The 24,065-nt window shown below is 37.5% G+C and overlaps 1 protein-coding gene across 3 annotated transcripts in view; it reads right to left on the reverse strand.

Annotated features, from left to right (window-relative positions):
• Positions 1-24,065, reverse strand: part of USP7 (ubiquitin specific peptidase 7) — a 74,431-nt gene that overhangs the window by 17,663 nt on the left and 32,703 nt on the right. For all 3 annotated transcript variants that reach the window (XM_086622591.1, XM_086622592.1, XM_086622593.1), the window contains 13 exons: positions 19,216-19,414; positions 17,864-18,002; positions 17,091-17,179; positions 16,400-16,508; positions 9,139-9,269; positions 6,185-6,239; positions 5,566-5,646; positions 5,377-5,467; positions 4,491-4,573; positions 3,405-3,514; positions 2,397-2,553; positions 1,142-1,286; positions 420-550 (listed from right to left, as the gene is read on the reverse strand). In XM_086622591.1, the coding sequence (XP_086478717.1) occupies positions 420-550; positions 1,142-1,286; positions 2,397-2,553; positions 3,405-3,514; positions 4,491-4,573; positions 5,377-5,467; positions 5,566-5,646; positions 6,185-6,239; positions 9,139-9,269; positions 16,400-16,508; positions 17,091-17,179; positions 17,864-18,002; positions 19,216-19,414 (1,520 nt within the window). The remainder of the gene's footprint in view (positions 1-419; positions 551-1,141; positions 1,287-2,396; positions 2,554-3,404; positions 3,515-4,490; positions 4,574-5,376; positions 5,468-5,565; positions 5,647-6,184; positions 6,240-9,138; positions 9,270-16,399; positions 16,509-17,090; positions 17,180-17,863; positions 18,003-19,215; positions 19,415-24,065) is intronic.

Raw genomic sequence — 24,065 nt, forward strand, 5'->3', positions numbered from 1 at the left:
TGCAAATATAAGCACTCTCTCCTCCTGCTTCTACTTGATGAGCTCAGTTTGGCAGCAGTCCAGGCTTGCAGCCTATGGCTAGATACATTCTAATTTTAGAAAATAATTCCTGAAGGAGATAAAAGTGTGGTGGCAGGGCAGCCATTTAAAATAATCTAGTCCTCCTCCTTTCACCCGAACCTACTATTTTCACTTGCAAGCAGATAACTTTGAAAGAAAACAGAAATGTCTATAGCATACAGTACTATTTCTTTCATAAGGATTCTTTGCATATGTAAATATACTTAGAAGCACTAAAACCATAATTTCACTTCAAATGCTACCTCCAAACACAAAAAATGAAAATCAAGGTTTGCCTTGGGTGGCTCAATATTCTGAATTATAATCAAGTTGCAACTTGATCCGTTTCAAAAGCTGACCTGCACTTGCATATAGAGGTGAGCTTCCTGCCTCTCCTTCCTCTTCTGAGCTTCTATCCTTTTCTCTTCTTGTAGCCTTTCTACAAGTTGTTGAGGAATATCATGGTCCGTGACAGGTTGCAGAACTTCACCTACAAAGCAGATTTTGTGATGTCATGTCAAGATTTACATCGAACAAGGTTTTCTTCATATACGTTTGACTTTCCTCTGATTTGAAGTCAAAAACGGCTTTTTTCATCTTTTAATTAAAAACATGGTTTGATATCATCATGTTTTGGCAAAAGAAGCATTTTCTATCCCAAGCCAAAACGCACTACTTCCATGACATATATATCATAGACTTCTGAATTAAATATTCATTCCAGAATAAAAAATATTTACCACCACTCAATTTTTTAGCATACGTGTATCTACAATCAATTAGATTTAGTTTCTGTCACCGAAGTTAGTTCACTAATTTTTCCATCCTACAAAACAATCAAGGTTGAGGCACTTTGCAGATACACAGTCTTGCCTTACTGTGCTAAGACAAGACGACACTAGATTAGCACATGCTTTCCAGAAGTGAGAGAAAGGCTGGTTGATCCCACGGAATCTATAAATTCCAACTATAAATAACAGAGCCCCTTTGTATAGGAAGACTGTCAACAACTCAGAAGTAAAATATAGCCCTAAATCCCTCTGTGTAAATCTAACTTGGAGCACACGCAGAGCATACATACTTAATTTTGATTCCCTGATGTAAACCAACATGTACGCGTTTGTACAGTGCCGTACGGATAAGTCGTCATCGTGACCTCCATAGTTGTGTTCAATTGCTTCTTCCTTTGTACATCTTGATACAACATCGTCATCAAATTTACACCACTAGAGAGAAAATTTTATATAAATATAATTTTACACACAAAAACATGTTCTTGAATGATAAATTAATCCTATTTCTGGCATGTCTTTCAGCTCTTTGAAGTAACTGAAATTGCTCTTCAAGCAGCATGAGTTTAAAAAAAAATGTAGTTCAGTATAATTTGTGCTGCCTGCTACTTGCGTTTAGCGTAAGGAAAGCCATAAATACCAAACCTTTACTGAAATATTTGAACATTTTACACTGAATATCAAAAGCCCAATAATTATTCAAAGATCTTTTTCTTAGGTTTATTATTCAAATATCTAACATTTCTATATGAATCAGAAAATTGACCTTATTTGTTGTAAAATAATAAAAAAGCAGTGATGCGCAAGATATCTAGTAATTATTTGTACATTTAAAGTCATTTACAGCAAATTTTCAATTAAAACAATAAAGCCAATTAAGAATGAAAGACAAATAGCAAAAAATTCACAGCGAAATCTGACTTCTACTTTTACTGTGAACAATCATATACACACAAAACCAGTCAACTCAAGGGAAGAGGCACCTGACCTATAAATGTCCGATGCAATCAAGTCACCTAAACCTGTAACAGTGGGACATGCAAAGATCGTGAACTTTTGATTCACTGAAACACTTGAAACATTCATATTTTCTTCAGCATAAAGTCAGCCTAAAAAAAATGCTGGATAAAATTTGATTGCAGTAGAACTTCAACACATACACACACAACTGAAGGGATTTCCTTAATTAGAAATCGTTTGCCAAAAGGCAATAGCAAAGATGAAGCTGCTCCTCTTAAGAAGGCAAGTGATTGCTTAATGCCTCTAAATGCAGGCTCCTCCCTAAAGAGCAAAAACTAGACAAGAGGGCTGCCGGCTTTTCTTTTTGTAAATACAAAGTAAGTTTCCCAAACATGTTAGAATAGGCATCAAATGGAAGAGTATCAAGCTAAGAACCACATGGAGAAGTCAAATCCCCGTGTGATGAAGTGAGCATGCCAGCACGCTCTTCTGTTAGAGAACAAAATTTCCGAAGATTCACCCATTATGAAACTCCAGTATGTATTTGCAGAACATAAATACGTTCAGCTGCTTTTCAGTACTCACTTTGCCATCCCCCTTTGGATTTAAGTAAACAACATAGTGTCCGCCATGGTTATCTCCACTGTGTACTAGAACTGCATGAAGAATGTAATTTGCAGGATCTTTCGGATCTGTTTTTTGCAAAAATTCGTCTAGTGGCAACTGTTCAGGAAACTCAAACCTAGTTTTGAAAAGAATTAAGACAGTTGTATTCGTAGTTAAGACAGACACATGCTATTACACAGGACATCAGCACCATTCCTAAAGCAAGTTACAAAAATTGAACAAGTTACTGTTACAGTGCCATTTCTATCCAGTATATACTGCATACAGTGGCAGATTTTATACTGGTTTAATATGGAATAAAAACAATCTTCATAAGCACCTCTGAAAAAGTATGCCTTCAGTAACAAGAGTAAGAGCACTTTAACTGAAATAGCGCTGGTTTGGATTCACTGTGTTAAGGGAAGAGCTCAAAACCTGTTATTTTCCTGTACACAAATACAGCTTTTCTAGTACAGGTATTACTCGACTGGAACATTATTCGGAAATGTCTTTCACCTGCTGCACTCTCACCTTCTTGGTGAGACTGAAATCATTGCAACACAGATTTAGTTTACAACCAACAAGGTATCTCCTTGAGAAATTATCAGCCTCTACTACAGTGAGTGGGCATGGAAACAGACGGAGGGAAAGCAGAGGGCTACTTACTCTCAGCCTATGGGAATGTACCAACTTTCTACACACCGCCCAACGAACGTTCCACAAAGCATTAAAAGACGCGTTCACTTGTTTCATATTGAAAACAGCTACAAATTACTTTTTAAGTATTCAGTTTGTCATTCACAACCTTAACATTCAATCAGTGCACCATCTGGGGACCTCCACCAGGTGTGACTGCACACACCTTCCTCTTGGAGTTGAAACAAAAATAGGATTTTGATAAATTATTTTTGGTGAAATACATCCACAGGTCCAAATTCTACAAAGAAAATAAAACAAAACAAAAAAAAAACACCCCAGAAAACTTACCTATCATTTATCTTGATGTTTTGGTCAGTCTGAGGATCATACATAAATCTCATGAGCTGTAGGTGTAATACTGGTGGCAACGTTAGGAATTTCACGCCTTTCTCTGCCTCCTAGATATTTTAAAGGAAATAGAGGGCTGAATTTGCAAGATTTTTAGCAACTCAAAATACTTGTTTGCTGCAGATACTCTTGCTGCCTTTATTTTATAGGCTTGACAACACCATGTGCACCAAAGAATGTTTCAAAACTTGGATGGAAGTTAACTATCTTAACTCTTCCCAGGAGCTTCTCCAGTAGCACAAGAACTCAGTTCATTTAAATTTAGACCATTCATACAAGCACATGTGAGCACCTCACTGCATTAAGAGGAAGTCACTCATATAAATAAAATTAAAAGAGAACATGAAGGTGAAAACTCATTTTTCATCAATTAAGAATTTCATGTTCATTGTATCTTGCCAACAATTATTTGGCTACCATGCAGTACCTTCCTAAGAACAGCTAAAGAATATATAGAACATTACAGACAAAACCTGGTATAGGGAAGCTGCAGAAGCAAGTTCAGTAAAATAAACATTTTTTTATAAAGGACTTCAGCTGCACTTTGCTGCAGCCACCGTAGGAAGTCGAAAAGCTCAGAAACATGTACACACATAAATGTTTAAAATTCCACACTTTCATTTGGCGTTCTTGTTAATGGTACAAAAACAATCTCTCTGAAGTTACTTTTAGAGCTATGTCTTTTTTTTACTAGACACATGGAACAGACTGCTCTTAGAGGAAAAAGTTATCAGTCTTGAGATCAGTGGAGAAGTTAACCATTCTAGCCATTAAAATACTTACAGGTATAAAAGTAAAACTCCTTGCTAAATAGATCGCTTTAAAATCCAAGCTCCATTTTAAGAAACCTAACAGCCATTAAGAGGAGCTATGTAAAAGCTGTCTAAGGAGAAAAAACACCAAAATCAGCTGATACAACCTAGAGTAGGTTTTGCAACAGGTTTTTTGGCTACTATAGCTTTGTGAAGTTATTTTATCAAAGTCAGAGAAATAAAATTTAAAACCAAATTAAAAGAAGAAAAATACCTGCAAGCCATGTTCTCCTGCATCATATTTGTTATCACCATCCAACTGTTCCACTGCAACGTAGTCAATGAAGGACTCAAAAACTAAATGAAAAAAAGATTGAGGAATTGTAGGGAAGGAGGAAGAAAAATCTAAGTTTACTCTAGACTTGAGGTTTAACAATGTATTAATCAAATAACATATTAAGACATGAGAGTTTGTGTTTGAATATTCATCTTTATTTAAAAAAATGTTTTATATTGCTTAAGAACGTAAAGAAATGCACCAAATTGTAGGGAGCATACATAATATTAACAGATTTTAAAAATCACATAGTTACAACTGTCTGCCAAATCTGTTCTCACTTTGCAACTGTTAAATATCAAGCTAGGTGATTCTGTTTACTGGACTCTAACACGTCCTTTTTTGTGTCTTGCATGCCAAGTACTTGGTAAAGTGATGGTAAGGGACCGCTGTTACGCTGCTCCGATTGGTTAATTCTTTTTATTTGCTTATGACTATGGTCTGGTCTAAATAAGAATCTATTTCCTGCAAGTTCATTTTCATACATAAATTATAACCTACTGTGACAACACTACAATTACCATCATGGCACAGTATGCACTTTTATGACACCAGGAAAATTACTAAAATTGAGTTTTATCAAAAGATATCTGTGAGAGAATTAGGGAAGAAGGAGCAGGGAAGGGCACTAGGAGAAGGGAAAAAAGGTAACGCAAGCAAAAGTTTTCTGCAGAGACGTTTTCAATGACGTGTCAAAGACTTTTTCCTCTGAAATTAAAGCAAGGATATTTCGAAGTGCTAAATCCGTTTGAAATCAACAGGCACTAAAGATGTCCAACATGTTGAAGTATTTGATTGGTGCATATCATAACGTATCACTTACTATTTTTCTTTCCCTTTATACTTAGCTGGATGTCATAATAATCTTCTATTCGTTCAGATCGATAGTCTACATGTTTGCATTGGATGTAAGACTGTAAACAAAAAACAAAACCCACAGAATTTCAATGTATACAAGTAATAGAGTTAATTTAAATTATTAAAAAAAAAAAAGAGACAACTAAATACATACCACCATCTTCCCTCTGAACAATTTAGGAATAGTGCCTTCTACACATGTGCCTTTCATTTTATTTTCCACATTATCAAGCAGCTGAAAGAAAAATTGTTTTTTACATAAGATAAACTTACAGTTTTTGAACTTATTCATCACACACAGACATGACTACTTCACTGATTAAACTCCAAGTCACGTGCATAAAGATGAAACGTTAGTCTATTTGTACTGGCATCTCCTTTCTAGTCCTTTTAATCATCTTTTTCTCCCTAAAAACTGCACTGAAGACTACTCCAGCTACATTCCTTTGAGTTTGGAAAACCCCGCAAATGTTAACAATGCATTTGCATCTTCAAAACTGCATTTCTCTCCATGGCTATATAAGGACCACTAGCATATGTTTCATTTATTTTCAACCTTCCCCATCTTTTACAAATTCCTCACCCACAAAAGGCCACAATTAATCTCATTCTTAAAAAAGAGAAACAAACCAAGGCAAAAACTGTCTTACACACCTAATTTAAATTAATCAGTGCCAGTATTACTAGAATTGTTATCAAATTATATTGTATATACACAATATCAGGAGGCAACGTTATGTATCACAGATCAGTAAGAAATAGTAAAAACATACCACTCGACATAATTCCTGGACATCATGTTGCATGAAGCTGTCTAAAGTTTCCCACCTTTGTAACACAAATTAATGCAAAATTACTGTATTATAGAGAAAACTTACCGCTCAAAAGACATTTTTGTGATTTCTTTGCAGATCAAGAATTTAATACATAGCAAGATGTAAGGACACTGAGAAATAGTACTGGCTGACACACAGGTGTTTTTAGTTCTCTGGCATTTACTTGGCAGGAAGAAGGGGCAGTAAATTGTGGGATGTTTTGACAGCCATTCTGTGCCTACCTGCCCTCTCCCTCTGAATCCGGGGATGGGAAAGGCAGCTGGAGCCAGACAAAAAGGCCAGAGCCAGGCTGTTGCTAGCAGAAGAATTCTTCCAGTCTACAACTTAGTCTCAATTCATGTCAGAAACACTCTTAAGAAAAGGCCTGGGAGCAATTCAGTGCTGCCAGGAGAGTTTGCTTCTAGCTGCTTCTCTTCTGAGGGCCCTTCAGGTGCAGTCAAGTGGCATTCAGGGATTATCTCAGCACATGAACGGAAGTAAACGGATTTATAGGAAATACTGGCTCCTCTGTGCTCATCTAAACAGTTAATCCTGAATGCACTGTAACTCCAAGGATGCAAGGAGGCATCCAGCTTCCTCAACTGTCCGCATGCAAACACGCTCATGTGAAAGGAGGGGTGAGAGCAAGTATCTCTGAAGGCCTCGCAGTCAACGTGGCACACTACAACAAGGGTGTCTGCAACTACAGCCTCAAGAAAGAAAGAAGCATAAAGTGGTTTTAGTTTCAGCATGAAATACTTTCTCTACGAACTCTTTAAAGTAAAGTCGAGAATGCTTTTTAAGTCTCTGACAACTCTTTTTGGAACAGTCATCACTCCTAACCAGGTGAAATAAGCCATGTTTACTGCAGGCTCTAGCTTCAGCATGAGTTTCAACACCAGCTCTTGAAGCCACAAGCACCATGGGGGACCAGGAGCAATACTAACTTTATCTTCCCCTCCCACTCTTCTCAGTGACTCACTGCCACTGGCACACAGCAGCATACTACTCTCCAAAGTGCGCCCAAACAACTGCGTAGGGGTCCACACTCCAAACAACCTGAATGAAGTGACCCATTGGATAATTAAGAATGGAAAACAACCTCCCAACTCCCTAAGCTTTAAACACTAGCCAGCTTAAAGGACAAAAACAAAGAAAAAGGTTACATACTAATATTAGGATAAAAAAAAGGGGCTCCTTCAGACAATGGCATCACTTTACTGAAACAAGCCAAGCTCACAATAGAAACTCACAATACCCAGTAGTCATGCTCTACACAGCACATAGGTAGGTCTCACAGGGTCAGAAACCTCTCTCTGATTGGGGGAGTACGAGGGGGGAGAACCAAATCTTCAAACATATTCAAAAATTCCTTCCCAAGAATAAAGGCAAGCATGAACACATTTTTTAAATCTTGCTCTCAGATACAAAGTTAAGCATCTGCAACACCCTCAGGAAAGACCTTTTCATGCTACTAAAGATGACACTGCTGGGATTTTAACTCAAGATGAAGTATTTACAATATCAGCAAGTCCTTCCAGTGTAAGAGGACAACAGGAGTACTGATAAACCGAATGTACAGTGTGCTAGTAGGCAGAGGGCAGGACCAGATAAGCATACAACACTGAGGTTACCAACTTAATTTTAAAATTCCTACAAAGGTGAACAGGAAAGGTGACGAACATGCAAGGTTACAAAGAGTCTTATCAGGACAGAGCACTACTACAAGCTTTAGCAAAAGATGCGGGATGGGCACTGGCACAGCAATGTGAAAAAGATGATACAAACTTCCTAACCTGTTTGTAAATAAAAAATGCTTGTCAATATTACTACAGAGGACTAGTGTACAAATACAGTGTGACAAAGTGATGTGAAATACAATGTTAGAACAGTTTTTGATAAAATCCTACTCCATGCTTATACAACATGCAAAGAGAAAGCTTGTAAAGGTTATGCTAATCTTAATCTTCTCTCCTAACTTGTGCTCAACCAAAATATCAAGCTAGGTTAAAAAAAACAAAAAAACAAAACAAAAAAATCAAAAAAAAAAACCCAACAAAACCCCTAAACAAACACACACACACAAAACCCAACACCCTCAATACAGCTATATTGTATAATTCTATGTCTAGATACTCCAGATTTAAAATTACACCTTATCACACCATCTCACAAGTACCACCATCAGGCTGGGAAAAATATCAGGCGCAGTGAACTAGATACTGGGCAAAAATGAAAACAAAATGCAAGCCTTTTTGTATATGTTTTATAGAGGCAAAGAGGATGCTAGAATGAGGAAAATGTGAAGAATTACTTTCTCTGTGTGCTCTGACACCTTTACTTCATGTAACAGATACTCCTCTTAAGCTTTAAATCACGAAACAGAATACAATGTTAAATGCTTCTAAATTGTGCATAGACAAAAATACGTGCATCTTTGATATGTCATAAGAAAATGTTACAACAGTCATCAATGCAGAACTAACAATATGGAAATGCAAATTACTGCTATTTTTCTAAATTTAAACCAGATTTAAATTTTAAAAAAAGACATTAACAATACATGAACTGCAATGTCTCAGCAACATGTTGTGTTCTGAATTTTACTTAAGTCAAATGCATCATACAATCTTCAGGTAACAGGTAAATTATAACCCTGCTACTAACAGCTGTGTTTGACTATGTACAGCTCCCCTCCCCAAAAATCTGATTTTCAGATCAGCTCCTTAGTATGGACTATAAATAAAAACCCTATCCAAGTAAACTAAGAAAAGTTAGCAATTAACATAATGCTATATTAACATTTCTCTGCATCTCTCTAAAAATAGCCTGATTTAAATAAAACCATTTTAAAGAAAAGCTTCACAAAGCCTGTAATAGCCCAACAAATAGCCCAAATTTCTGAAACTTACCCAAAAGATTTTGTTAACTTTTTAGTTCCAACTGGTTTGTCACTATGTTGCAGCTCATAAAACACTCTTTGCAACGCTAAAGGAACACTTTTGGATGAATCATCTCCTTCTGTGGGCATCATGTACACAGCCTGAAAAAGCATTTAGTTCAATTAGTATCTAAGGAAAAGTTTATTGCTCATATAGTTTAACGCATTCTTTCCTCTTCAGTGACTTCCTTCATATAACTTCATTTAATCACTACTCCAAGACAGTCTGAAAAAAATCCCGTACTGTAGGGTAAAAACATTAATTGTCTGGAATGGCTCTTCTTAGAGCACAGAGGTTAGAAAGATGTGAACAACAGATTCCATTCACTGTTATTTAATCCAAATAGTTCCCTTATTCCACCCTAGAAAACTAAATGCACTAAAGCATTCAACACCCTCAAACAACTAATCACACCTGGTGTGTCTATACAACCATCACAGCAGGACCAGAGATACTGATCAATACTGTAGGCTTTTGAGAAAATAACTTCAGGGTTGTGCTGTAGCTTGGCTACCTGTCAATGCTGTCATTGGGAAGAAGAAGAAAAAAAAAGAATCAAACACACACACAAAAAAAAACCACACACAAAAAAAATCTAAAAACACCTAAAAAAGCCACACCACCACTCCCAAACGAAACCCCTAACCAACAACCACCACATGAAACCATAAAGGACAACAAGTGAACAAAACCAGAAATGGTCCACATGGAGGAGAAGGATGTCAGAGGAAGCTGTGAGATTCCCTGATACATTCATTCCTACTTAACATCATCGCTGTCCAGCAAATAAACAGCTTAACAATTCAGTTCACTGATTATACTGATCTGGGAAGGACTGAGAACAAAGAAATTACACAAATAGACCACCAGGGATTAGGAGAGTCCAACAGGCACTGAAATGAGATTTACTTTTTAAAAAAGTGTACATCAATACACCTAGAGAAAAATAACAGAAAAAAAAAGGTATTTACAAATATTTATTCTCATTTAGAAAGCATGAAAACAAAACATAGAAAACGCTGGAAGAAGATTAGGTAACAACATTTGAAAAAACAGACTCCAATATTAAGTAGCATACGAGAAAATACCCTGTTAAGAAACAGGAAAAATTGCCACTTCAGTTTTTGCCCGTGGAACAACAGGGAATGATACGTTTCTGGGAGTGAAGTGCTGAACTGGATCTCAGTAGTTCTCACTCGGTTTCAGCATCAGCCTAGATTTCAGAGGTGTCCAGCACCTCTGACTTGTCCTGTACTTCAGTTCCCCATACGGAGCAAGGTCAGTACTTCCAGAATGCAGCTGAATTGTTGGAGAAATACATTCAGTGTTATATGAAGGCTCAGTATAGGGGTTATAGGAACCAGGTGAAACAGGCATTAACGACAAAGCTCATACAAAAAGACACAGGGAATGACAAAAACGAAAGGAAGAAAGAAAAGGAAAAAAAAGTTGTTAAGAAGCTGGCAGGCCAGTTTCCTATTCCAATTCTGAATATCCACAAAATTTTTCAGAAGTACAGCAACATAAATACTTAGAAGAAGAATATAATAAGAAGCCAATCATTAGAATAGCTACAGTAATGAGATAAAGCAAAAGAAACTATTTTACTGAAATATCAAACAGTCTTATAAAGTAAATCCCTTATATTCAGTCAGAAAAGCACTGGTTAATTATGCAACTGTAAAGAAGTATGATAGTTCGCATGACTTTATCTTTTAAATTTTAAATTTACTTTCCAAAATTTAACAGGAAGCAGAGATGACCTAAAGCAGAATCATAACTGAACACTAGTAGCCTGCAAATTTTATGTTTCTACTTAGTTGCAAGCCACACTGTTAACAGTAGTACTTACACCCATAAAAGGGAAAAACATGAATAGAAATCAGCTGAAATTTTTATCTCAACTTTTTGTTGAAGGACAGCCAACAGAACTCTTACTTTGTTAGGGTAATTTTAAGAGCAACTGCCCAGTCCCATCTTAATGACAACAAAAAAGGTCTTCCTTTGCTCTGCTTTAATTTTGAAATTTGCCTAAATTGCTTTTTAAACTTTCATAGAATCGTAGAATCATTTAACCTGGAAGAGACCTTTAAGATTATTGAGTCCAACCGTTAACCTAACACTGCCAAATCCCCACTAAACCATGTCCCTAAGCACAACATCTACCCATCTTTTAAATACCTCCAGGGATGGTGACTCAACCACTTCCCTGGGCAGCCTGTTCCAATGCTTGACAACCCTTTTGGTGGAGAAATTTTTCCTGATACCCAATCTAAACCTCCCCTAGTGCAACTCGAGGCCATTTCCTCTTGTCCTACCACTTGTTACTTAGGAGAATAGACCAATCCCCACCTTGCTACAACCTCCTGTCAGGTAGTTGTAGAGAGCAATAAGGTCTCCCCTGAGCCTCCTTTTCTCCAGGCTAAACAACCCCAGCTCCCTCAGCTGCTCCTCTTAAGACTTGTGCTCCAGATCCTTCACCAGCTTTGCTGCCCTTCTTTGGACACGCTCCAGCATCCCAATGTCTTTCTTGTAGCGAGGGGCCCAAAACTGAACACAGCATTTCAGGTGCAGCCTCATCAGTGCCAAGTACAGGGAGACAATTGCTTCCCTAGTCCTGCTGGCCACACTGTTTCTGATACCAGCCAGGATGCTATTGGCCTTCTTGGCCACCCGGGCACACTGCCGGCTCATATTCAGCCGACTGTTGAGCAACACCCCCAGGTCCTTTTCCACTGGGCAGCTTTCCAGTCACTCCTCGCCAAGCCTGTAGCATTGCATGGGGCGGTTGTGACCCAAGTGCAGGAACCAGCACTTGGCCTTGTTGAACCTCACATAATTGGCCTCAGCCCACTGATCCAGCCTGTCCAGATTCTTCTGTAGAGCCTTCCTACCCTCAAGCAGATCAACACTCCTGCTCAACTTGGCGTCATCCACAAACTTGCTGGGAGTGCACTTGATTCCCCTCGTCCAGATCGTTGATAAAGATATTAAACAGAACTGGCCCCAACACTGAGCCCTGGGGAACACCACTTGTGACTGGATGCTAACTGGATTTAACTCCATTCACCACAACTTTTTGGGTTCAGCTATTCAATTCTTCATAAACTGAAGAAAATAGCATCTTCGATTTTATCATCAGCAACAAGTTTTAACTGTTGAAACTCAATAATCCTTCATGCCATTATTTTGCCAATCAATTAGGCCAACTGCCTGGCTAGCCTGGAAAAATTCAGAGAACAAAAAGCAGTATTTTCTCATGAAGTTGCATAAGCAACTTTCCTAAGCACTGCTTTAAGAGTTTAGAGTTTATAGTGATCTAGTCTGGAAAAGAACTCTGCTCTTTGAACAGGTGCCATGTCCAAAGTTGGGTCCAATTACTCAGGGTCATATCCAGTTGAGTTCTGAGCATCTCCAGGAATGGAGATGTCTCAATCTCTCCACACATCCTATTGTAAAAGTTGGACCATGCTGATTATGAAAATTTATTTCCTAAGATCAGAACATACAATTTCAAAACCATTCTAATAAGCTAATAAAGAAGATGATTTTCAATTGCTTCTCTACTTTTATTATCTGAATGCAGAGTGACAGTTAACCATGCTGACCTGGGCAAACTCCAACTCAAATATTAATAGTTAAAATTATATCTTTGATTTTACAGGTAATAGTTGTTTTTTGCTTTAAAACATGAACATCAAAACAAGTCATCATATGGCAGAGTTAATTTAACCTCTCCCTGCCCATGGTTTATGAACCCTTTTATGAGCTGGTCTTCACTGGCTAAAGGTAGAAACAGGAAATAGTTGAATGATCAATTCTCAAATCTTCTAAATCTCTATAATCAACCCCTATTAATTGTTTTTAACATCTTATCAATGCTTTTTAAAAACCAAATACATAGTAAGTTACTTGCTGCGTTTAAACAAATAGAAATAAGATACGAAAATCAAGCAAGGAAAAATTCAAATATAGGTATTTGTATATACCAAAAGGTATAAATGGGAGTTTAGAATACCTTGGTAATTAATCAAAATTAGATCCTTTGCATGTAGTTCCCATTTGGTTTCCTCATATACCATCTGGACAATTAATTCCTTTCCTGTATCTCTCAAGTAATATTAAAATAACCATTTACATTTTTTTATAATTACTACATTCCAGCTGCCATCGAATAAAAACACCAGTTTTATTTCTTCTGAAACTCTAAATGTTACTGCGAACTAAATATTTAACACACAGCCTTTCTTTGTTTTTTCCTTCTGTTTGTCTATATAAGTAGTATCGAAGCCTATTTCTCAAAGCTTAAGTGTTTCTCCAAGATAAAACAAACCACTTTTCAAATACGATCCTCTATGAACCTTTATTTTTTATGCCTTACCCTTCCAAACTCTGAAAGCTTGACCTCAAGATCAAGGAGTAAGGCATTTTGATCCATTTGAAAAAAGCAAAATCTCTAATTTAACACCTGAGAAGTTCCCTCAGGAAATGAACACAAAAGAATGACAGGGACATGTATAGGCAATGGCTATAAGTAACAGACACAGAGAGAGGAGGAAATAAAATTTTAGATATTTCCATAGTAAAAGAACACTACAGATAAGCTTGAACACACTGCTTAAAGTCAAGACAATTACTTGAGGAAGAGGAGAAAATACTGTGTATGAATTCCAAGGTAAGGTAAAATATATTAGATAAATGGGGGAGTCGGATCATGGAGAAATGTACTGGACCCATATTTCTGATTATAGCATAGTTATATAAACATCATGCAAATTTCTCACGAATTGTAAGGAATTTTTCAACAGAAAAGGCAAAGAGTTTTAAAACATATTGGATGCAGCCACAAGTATTGACTGGCTGGAGGTGCTGATGACAGACACCAGAAAACTCATGTGATGTTCTCCAAGGTCAAATCTGGACCTACATGGGAAGTTGTGTAGGTCCTACACCTACCTACATGGGTGTAAGCCCACCTTGCCTGGGTGGACTCTACTTAGGTATGTATTTTTCACAAACAGACAAGTAAGATACACTGTGAAGAGAAAGTTCCTTTGCTTTATTCCCTCTCACCGAAGCCACGTGGTTGCTAATAAAGGGAGGTCTCATTTCAAATATCAAAGAACCTCTCATCTGTTTTCTGAAACAAAGCAAAGAAAGAAAAGATCTCTCCATCAATCCTCACCCACGTTTCACCAGACTCTGACTTCCCATAGGTACGTGCTTGCCTTTACTATTGTTCATTGCTTTCCCGGCTCTACTCCTGACAGCAGCTTCTCTCTTAACAAAGCTCTAAATAACAGCAACAGAAATCATTATCTTCTCTAAGTAAGGAGGATTAACAGAAAGAATTGAATCGGTGATAAGCAAACTGAGGATACTACACATTTTATCTTACTCTGTTTTACGAGGAACAAGTTTCCTCAAAGTGAAAACAAAAGCATTGTAGAAATTCTTCCGTATCTGCAATAATGGCAAGTGAGTATTAAAACTGTCTAAAACCACCACTGTAGTCTGTTCTGTTTACAGGGGCTCTGAAAACCTGAAGAATGAGCAGAGAACTGGGCACATCAGCTGATGTCCAGTAACATTTCCATAAAGGAAGCTGCAGTTACCAGCTAAGTAAATAAACCTTTCTCATATGGTCACTATCCAGAAATTAACACTCCCTAAAAGCCGATGTTTATTTGGGGGCTGAGGAAAAAGTGCAGGCGAATGCATAAAAAGATTAGTTCAGTTAAAAAAAAAAAAATCTGTATCACAAAAAGAATTTCTTCTTCACAGAATAAGATTACTTCATGGTACATATTGATTTACTGACTACAAGACAGTCTTGAAAGGAACTACTCAATTGGATTAGATGTAGCTATTATAAAAACACATTTTTCTTTCAAGAGCAACACAAAGTTGTCTAAAAAAATAAAATGCAAAAACATTATGAGTGCTGAGCAAAAAGAACAGGCATTATAGTGAATGATAAACTGAGTAAGTCAATTACACCTCTTGCAAAAAAGAAACAGGTGCATCATGTAAAACAAGTCAAGTATTTATTTCTTGTACATGGCATTGGCAAGGTCTCAGTTACAGTCTACTGGAGTTTGATGAGCTATTTTTTGCAATGCTTCAGAGTAAGCAGCACATTGCAAAAGAGGAAAAAGAAATCCCAACTGGGACACTTACGAGCCACAGTGATATAAATAATGGAAGGATGGTGGAAAATCTAAGACAGTGGAAAGCAGCTACATTAAAAAGGGAAATTTTGGAGAAAAGAAAGCTTAATGGAAATGTAACAAGCACATTCAAGTGAAAGCAGAAGTCAGAACAATGCTCCTTCACTAAGAGATACACAATGAGCACAGGAACGTGCAGAAGAACGAATTAGGATCCACAGGACACTCCAATAAATGAAACAGTGCCAAGTTACATTTTTTTCCCCAAGTATATCCCCTCTTCGAGACGGTCACCTCCAATATCAAGTCAGCATTTATGTTTTTATCTGATTACGGCTATTGCACTATTTTAAAATGATACATTATCTAGCATATTTCATCCTGGTTTGGATGAAGTATTTATTAAGCTGATTTTTAAGCAGTTCTTCCTTCCAGGAAAGAAAAAACATCATCAGTGAATAAAAAGAGTATAAATGAAGCAAATATTAAATTGTTTAAACTACTGAAATTATAACACTTTCCATCACTACAAAGATACTAACCATAATAACAGAAAATTCAACTGCATTGATCATAAATTAAAAGACAAAACAAATTAACTACAAAAGGTCATACATGTTTATCTTTGTACACTGTTTATGGGCTAAGAAGTCATAACTGACTTCTCTACTTGAACTGTTTCAAGAAAGGAAAATTACTTCTGTGTCTCATCTGCAAAATGTAGTCATCCTTTTTCTTCCTTTTTTTTTTCCTTTTTTCAATTCCAGCAATTCATAGCAACATTAACACATAAGACAGTCTAAGAAACGCTCCGTAAACTCAGATCTTCATCAGGTACTTTGTGTGCTTTCACAAAAACCAAGCACCTATGTTCAACAAACTACAAAAGGAGGCTTCCTGCACTCAGCCTCAAGTAAAATGTGCATCATCACGTAAGTCATAACTTCTCTAAGAGGACAAATGAGGCAAAAGTAACGGACAGCTCTTCTTTGAAGCATTTATAAATATAACACATTGGATACTTCAATTAGCAATCTCATTTTCTTTCACATATTAATTACCTTTCGTAGTTGGTTTGTGAAAAATAAAGTCTGTAACAAACTGTTCATGTAACAAGTTGCTCCCTGGTTCTTTAAGCCGACGTATCCTGTGTGCTTCTTTGAATCCCATCTAGAAAATAGTCAATGGTTAAAAACAAGATAGTCTTTGCAATTGAATGGTTTATGATTTTGTTAAGATTTTTTTAAAGATATTTTATATGGCAGAAAAAATATTTACTATGAAAGTGTACTGGAACCTAGACCTGTGCTTTTAAGGGCAAGTCTGCATTTCAGTACAACCAATTTGTTTAGAAGCGACATGAAGCAGAACGATTCAGATTAGGCAGTTTTAAAACAAGTGTAAACCGACGCGAGTTAGACAGCAGAGCCACCTGACTGTCTGAAACTCTTATCAGCTCTAAGATCAGAGAAGTTGAGGCTAGAGTTGCAGAAGTGTTAAATCACAAATCAATTCACACAGAAGTTAAACTTCCACAACATTACGCTAACGCAATTGGAAATTTAACCTATACAAAAACCTCTATGTGACTAACGAAAAATATTGCCATGTGAGAATTCATCAATTAAAGTTGACAAAGTGAGAATGTCTAATGAGAGCTACAGCTATTAATAACACAAAATATTTGAACAATCTCAAGCAACATGAAAATATTAGAATTAAGAATTTTATTTTTAAACAAAAGATACTTACGCCACTCCATGTGGAGCATCTGCTTGAACATAGACTTCAAAAGTAACTTTGTCTTCTTCTATAAAGCCTTTTTCAGGATCAGTCACTTCCTGTAGAGCAGGAATGACACATGAACATGAAAACTGGATCTTCCAACATGTCTGTATCCAGTTAAACATCACTTAATTTCTAAGCCTGAGCTATCAATAATAGTAAACTGAAAAAGGAAAATTGAAGGACACCAACAAAGCTTTTTTCAGCTTAACACACTAATTATTTTTTGATGTCTCAATACAGGAAACTCGTTCCTGGCTTTTAAGATTTTGCAGTACTATTTCAGTTTTCTGTGGATATTACAAGCCAGTAATCAAAGACTCTGCTTCTTCTGGATGATATTTCAGCCAGATGAAAAATTAAGGGCCCAAGCTTTGAAAATTCAAGATAAGCCTTAGCAGTATTATTAGGGCATTAAATATCTGTACACATATACAAAGAACACATGGAAATGCAAGAAAATCTATGTTGCTTCAGAATGACATTGATGATCACGTAGTTAAAACAGAAAACAAGCATTCAGATATACAGAAAACAGCAACAAGAGATCACTTAAATCACAACATAAGTAAAAGCAAGCTAAAATAATTAAGTACAGGTATTTATGAGAGATTGAAAAATAATCTTCAGCAATGACAGAAAAAAAAATTAAGCCTTTTCTATAGGTGTATCAGTATTCAGAAGTGCAAGTCCAAAACTGTTCTATCTAGTAATAGATTAATACATGTCCAATTACTTACACTCCAGGACATGAAGTTGGAGAAGCCCCAGTCATTTTCCTTATGAAAGAACAAGTGACTAATACGACGACTGAATGATTTTTCATCATCCTTGTAGTTTATTATCTTGAGAACTGCTTGTGCATGACAAGACCATGACCTATAAATACAGAAGAAACATTTGAAACTTATTCAAACCCAAGCTTTTTATAGTCATTAAAATGTATTTTTTTGGTAGGGAATTCTGCTACATTACTCCACATATAGGAATTTTATTATTATTACTATTATTACTAGATGTTAAGAGTTGGTTAATTGTTATTGAGGGCACCAATCCCTGGGGCTTTCTGAAGCCACATTAGGAATGTAAAGCTGGAATGGGGATTTTTCTTAGGGCAACAGTGTTGTTAAAGAACTGTGGGGCAATGGCAGGTAACAGTGGTTGATGAAGCTAACTGCTCTCTCAGGTGAGCTATTTCTAACCTACTTCGGTGCAGATGGGTAGGGCCAACTCAAAGCAGTCTTGGTGCCTCCAGAGTGTGATAACTCAGGCTTTGGCTAAGGAAAGGAGGAGGTGGTTCCACCCTCCCTCCCGCAAGATAAAATCGCCAATACTCTGATTTTCTTAGCGGCACTTCTTTATGACCACTCCTGTTCAAATTCATCCCGCTTGTGCAAGACAATCAGTTTGAATATCAGAATGAACTGTAAGCTTCGTGAGATTTGGTGCAAGAAGGGAGTTACACTACTGGAAAGGATAACTGTGAGGGGTCTGCACTCTAGCTGGATAAGCTGCAGTAATGCCCCAGAAATTTGCATCTATCTTTTTAAATTTCCCTATTATCTACAAATGTGGTCAAAGATAGCCAATTTTGATTTTCACGCAGGACTCCAAGAATATGTACATATCTCTCTTGATGAATGATGAACTCCATTTAAGGAGATGACACTGCTCTGCCTCAGTTGCTAGCAGTTACCTGCTCACACAGTTTACAGGATTTATAGCTCAGCAGGGTTAGAGAAGCTTCAGCAGCATGTCTGTTTGAAATGAGATAAATCCAGAACTTTTCCCATGCCAAGAAAACTGTTAGCCAAAGACTTCTCCCCAACAATCAAGCAGAAATATGGCTAAGTTTTACCAGAAACTTGTAGTGACACAAGCTACTTTTAGTTCCTCCTAAAAAGAGCATTACTCTTAAGCTTTGGGATTTAAAAAGGTGGGAGAGGAAAAAGGAGACTCAAACTCTTGTAAGAATTCTTTTAGACTTGCAGAAAGCTAGGTAAAAATAGGTTGTTTTAGATGTTTGTACTTCTTGCAATACATATTAACTAGCATCAAATGAGGACTTGTACAATAATTAAAAGGGTCTTACGTGGAATCAGATTCAGCGTTGCATTGAAGGAAGAATCCTACGCTTTTTTGGTGTGGTCTGTCCGGGTAGAGTCGTGGCATAACCATGATCTTCCATGGCAAATTCCGTACAAAACAGGGAGGACTGAGAACTGACTCACTCAATCTGTTGAAGCGTTCAACTGTAAACTGAAAGGTTGCTTCTGATCGCCAACTTGTGTCTGCAACACACACACACAAAATTATTTGAAAAAATCTGATGTTCTTCACTCCAAAATTCTTTACCACTAGAATTTGCTATCACTCAAGCTTCTTCTAAAGCAGTGGGTACAGCAAGACAGAGACATCAAATGCTCACAACATAAATCACAGCCCACTCTAACTCTTCGTGTTGTGCAGTGTCTTCGCAGCCCAGTTTAAGTCAGCTGCTTGCATGAACCAAGATGTGCAAAGGATTTTCACAATCTGTTCAACTGCCCTATTGATACCAAGTCACTATTCGGTTGTTTTCTGCTTGCAACAGTATCTTTGCAAAAAACAGATGAACCCCATGGTGGGTTGTTGTGTTTTAAAAAAAAAAAAAATCTCATACCAGTTTGCTGAAGAATAGCTCAAGAGTCAGGTCTTGTATTCTTTGTAGTATGTGAAAATTTGAGAGATTTGTAGTGGTCTAAAACAAAGTTAAATGAGACACTGGGTTCTTTTCAATAGCTTATTTTGACACACGTTATTAAACTAATTTTGCTTCTTCCCACATCCCCAGCTCTTCATATACCACAATCTGTTCTGCTTCTGTTGTACACAGCTACAACAGGGTGCTGGAGACTGTGACAGCTTCAGGAAGGCACAAGGCTGGGCTCTCTATTGTGAGATGCTCCTACTGCATACAGGGAGGAAAAACCTGCAACTTATCCCAACAATTTTACAGGGCAGGGATGAAGTACAAAGCATGCACAAGACACTCCCCTCCTCTTCTGTAGTTCCAACTTAAGACCTGTGTAACACGGAAAGCTTTGCTACGGGGTGTACAGAGGTTAGAGCACCGTAGAGAGTGGTGGACAGCACCCGTGGTCAGACCGTCCTTCTCACACCACCCACGGGTGATGCAGAGCTGAAGCAGAAACGCCGCACGTGCAGTGACATCCAGAATCAAAGGCACTGAGGTACGATGACACCAAGCCAGAAATCAGATCATGAAATTATGTGACACGGCACACGGTATACAACAAACGTATTATTTCTATACATGCAAAGCAGCCATCTACTCAGAAGTCTTTGCATGGCACCAGAGAGCGTTGAATCATTTTTTACAAAGCAGGTGAGCCCTGGTTGTCACCTTACTTAAAAAACAAAACTCTATTGATTATACACTTCAATACAGAAAATTAACAAGTTTCATCCACAACTGCCAAGGAGTTTTGACAAATTTAATTCTTCTCCCTTGCAAAATGGTTTTCTTTTCAAGCAGTTGTCCTAATTCTGATCTTGATCTTGGCAGCACAGTTATCTTATTTGCGTGTGGCCTGACAGCCCTAAGCATTCCAAATTATCTCTTGAAAGTAACGGTTCTACCGCAGAAACCAGTTTCCTCTCTCCTCTACACCTGCGACGACCTTCGCATTACCCTGTGCTGCAAACGAAGAGTTCAAAGAATTACTTTCTCCTTTTTCCCCTACATGTAAGCATAGCTAACCAGTAAGTCTATCACTTACTTAGAACTGTTCCCTACCCATTTTACCTGCTCACTGCCAGTTGACTGACAGCCAGTCTTCTACGATCGAGAGCCAGACAGGCTGCAGCCAAAGGAGCTGTACGCTCTCAAACTTGATTCGCAGGCAGAATAAAAAAAATAAAAAATTGTAACACAGTTAATAATTTAAAAACCAGTCTCGCATCATGTGTATTTCTAACCAGCTTGAGAACATGACAAGATCAGTACTTCTGGGCTTAGTCTAAGCTTCCGAAAAACGAGCTGACCAAGTTTGCTTTCTGCCTCCTTTGATGCAGCTTTCAGAGCACTTCGGCACAAGGATGCAGCAGCACTGCTACGGTGTCGGCTGAAAAAGGCAGCCCACGCAGCATCTGCAGATGCTTCAGAGAAAGTTTGCCTGTATTTCTCGGTTTCTTTTCAGGAAAGCTTGTGCAGGAGAGCTCACCAGGGAAGGGTACTCCTCTCAGTGAAATATTTGAGCAATCACTAGTAACTACTCCACAAAAATGCAGCCTCACAACAAAGGTCTATCCTAAAATATAACACAACCCCCTGAAATAACAACCTTCCTTTCCTTCCAGAAAGTCCATATTTTTAGCAAATGTAATTGATTAAAACATGAATTGTATTTAAAAAGAAAGTTTAAATAGTAAGTGTATTCTGAGCACATAAATAAATAAAACCTTTATTCACCATCACAAACATGTCCACCAGTTTCCAATAAAAGACTGCAATTGGCAGCAGGAAAACTTAGTAGTGACTGGCAAGAAAAACTAAATCCCTGAACTACAAATACGACACATGATCCTGAACACAAGGTAAAAGGAACAGACCCAGCTGACAATGCTTGGTGAAATTACATGCAACAGATTATATTTGCTACACGGAAAAGATTTTTTCACTGATGAGATGAATGTCACATTTAGCATCCCGATACAACAAAGATCCTTCAAATCAGAGATCCAAATACAAAAAAACGGATCCATTTTAAGACTGAAGTATGTATTTAAGTGTTTATACCTTTGAGAAAAGAAGATTTCTTTGTTCTCTAAGTAAATGTTGCTACCTTTAAAGTACATTGAGGTCATTAAAATATTCTGAACCTGAATTATTAATAGAGAAACTGGCTGAATATTCTATGAATATTTTAATAATGATCCAAATAGAGCATGCAATACTAGCATATGGCTAAGACTGATGCTTCTGAAAGCCTCCTAGCCTCTCCAATTCTTCACAGAAATGAGACTTCAGTAGGTAATTGCAAAGCTGTGAGTTTATATTTAGCTAGGGACCTTCTGTTTGAACTTTAACTTCTAAGGGAATTTATTCTATGTGCTGTTTCGAATACTGATGCACTTGCAAAAAACAAAAATTTGATCAGAACCTTGTTTTTATTTTTTTTATTTTACTTGCAGAAGCTGCTATTCCAGCTCACAAAGCTTGCTTCATTGAGTCATTCTCTATACAAAGCACAGCACATTCCTTCGGCTGGTTCTTTTTAATTGCTAAGACATCACACATAGCAACAACAGGTTCTAGTCAAACCACCTGGGAGAACACAGTCTTATCCAACAGCCCTGTTGGTGGTCCACTGCTGCCCCCATTACCTGTTCTTCACAATGCCTGCCGTTAGTTGCCTAGCAAAGGGGATGAGAGCTGTGCTTTTTTCCCCCCATCTTATAAGCCATTTCTTTTTGTGCTAAGCAGGAAGAATAAAATCGCCTCAAAAGTTTCTTGAACTCTGAAATTCACCAGAAAGCTGATTTCTATGATCCAGTTGGAAGCATCAACCTTTTATCCTACTCTTCAACTCTTTTGTCGGAACCATTAAACTCATTAAGATTTGCATTGAAGAGGTATCTAAAGTCTCTTCATGCATTCTTTATCAGCTCAGATTGATCCTACTTGCTATGAAAAAGAGCAATGGAAAACAGAGTACGTTTATCAAAGAGGCCAATGTCTCCATTTTTTTCTGTCTTGTGAATCTCCAAGCTGTCCATTATACACGTACATCATGCTGCAAACCAGGACAGCAAGAGAACAAACAGCAAGAGAGCAATTGCACTGATGTGTAAATAATGCAACAACCACCAACTGATCTGACTTACAAGACTTGGAAAAGAGGCATCATCCACTTACGTGATTCAAGTATTCAGGAATGTTTTTGCAATTATAGCATTTTGCAATAACACCGTTTTCTATCTGTGTCAATGTAGAGCTGTAACAGCACTACGATGTAGCCAGGCACTCCTTATTCAAATATGATAATGAGGAACTATTAAGAGAATTGCTTAATAATCACATTTTAACCCTGAAAGACATTCCACATCACAGTGGACGAAAGATCCTGACCATACTGAAGGTCCACAAATACACGAGTACTACCATAAACACAGAAGATTTCACAAGCCTTTTGCTGACTGCCTTCAGATACTACCGCAACACCTTCATATCCAGTTCTCTGAGACGAGTTGAGTATTTGGTAAATGACAGAAACTGTTTTACAGTAGCTTTTTGGTTAAAAAGTCAATGCTATTCTGAATGAAAAGGTGTATACTGGGTTTCTTGCCCCTCTTGATATGGCCTGGGTTTCATCAGCTCCTTCTTCAGCTTAAGTACCTCCTGCTTAATTTGTGCAAGTATCAGACCAACTTCTGGATAAATTTTTGTACTAATTTACCAATGTGTTATCTACTGCCTGTCCTGATAGTAAACACTATCAGGCTTTCTACCTATAAACATCATTACTGAGAAAAGAAGTTCCAACAGAGCTGTCCTTGACAGTCAGTGCCAATCTGAGTGATCTTTTCTTGCCACCCTCCAAATACCATGGCTCGACAAAGATGTTTAACATCTTTTATAACAGGTGACTTGATTTGGATAAAAACAGAATTCCCTGTTTCAGTCTTAGCTAGTTACTTTGAGCAAGAAATCAAACCCCCTGCAGGAGACCAGGCAATCAGACAAAAAAATTCACAGGCTAAGCAGACCTCATTTTTACTTTATTGAGAGAATGTTATCATAGGAAACTAACTTTGCCAATGATACAGAGGCAATTCAACCCTGAGATGCTTTTGTCCTGAATTTAAACCATATTCTCTTCATGGAACGTTTCTATTTTCTGTCAGTATTCTATGTTCCTTGAATACATGAAAGTAAGC

The sequence above is a fragment of the Tauraco erythrolophus genome, chromosome 17 (genome assembly GCF_009769465.1).
Source record: "Tauraco erythrolophus isolate bTauEry1 chromosome 17, bTauEry1.pri, whole genome shotgun sequence".
Taxonomy (NCBI): Eukaryota; Metazoa; Chordata; class Aves; order Musophagiformes; family Musophagidae; genus Tauraco; species Tauraco erythrolophus.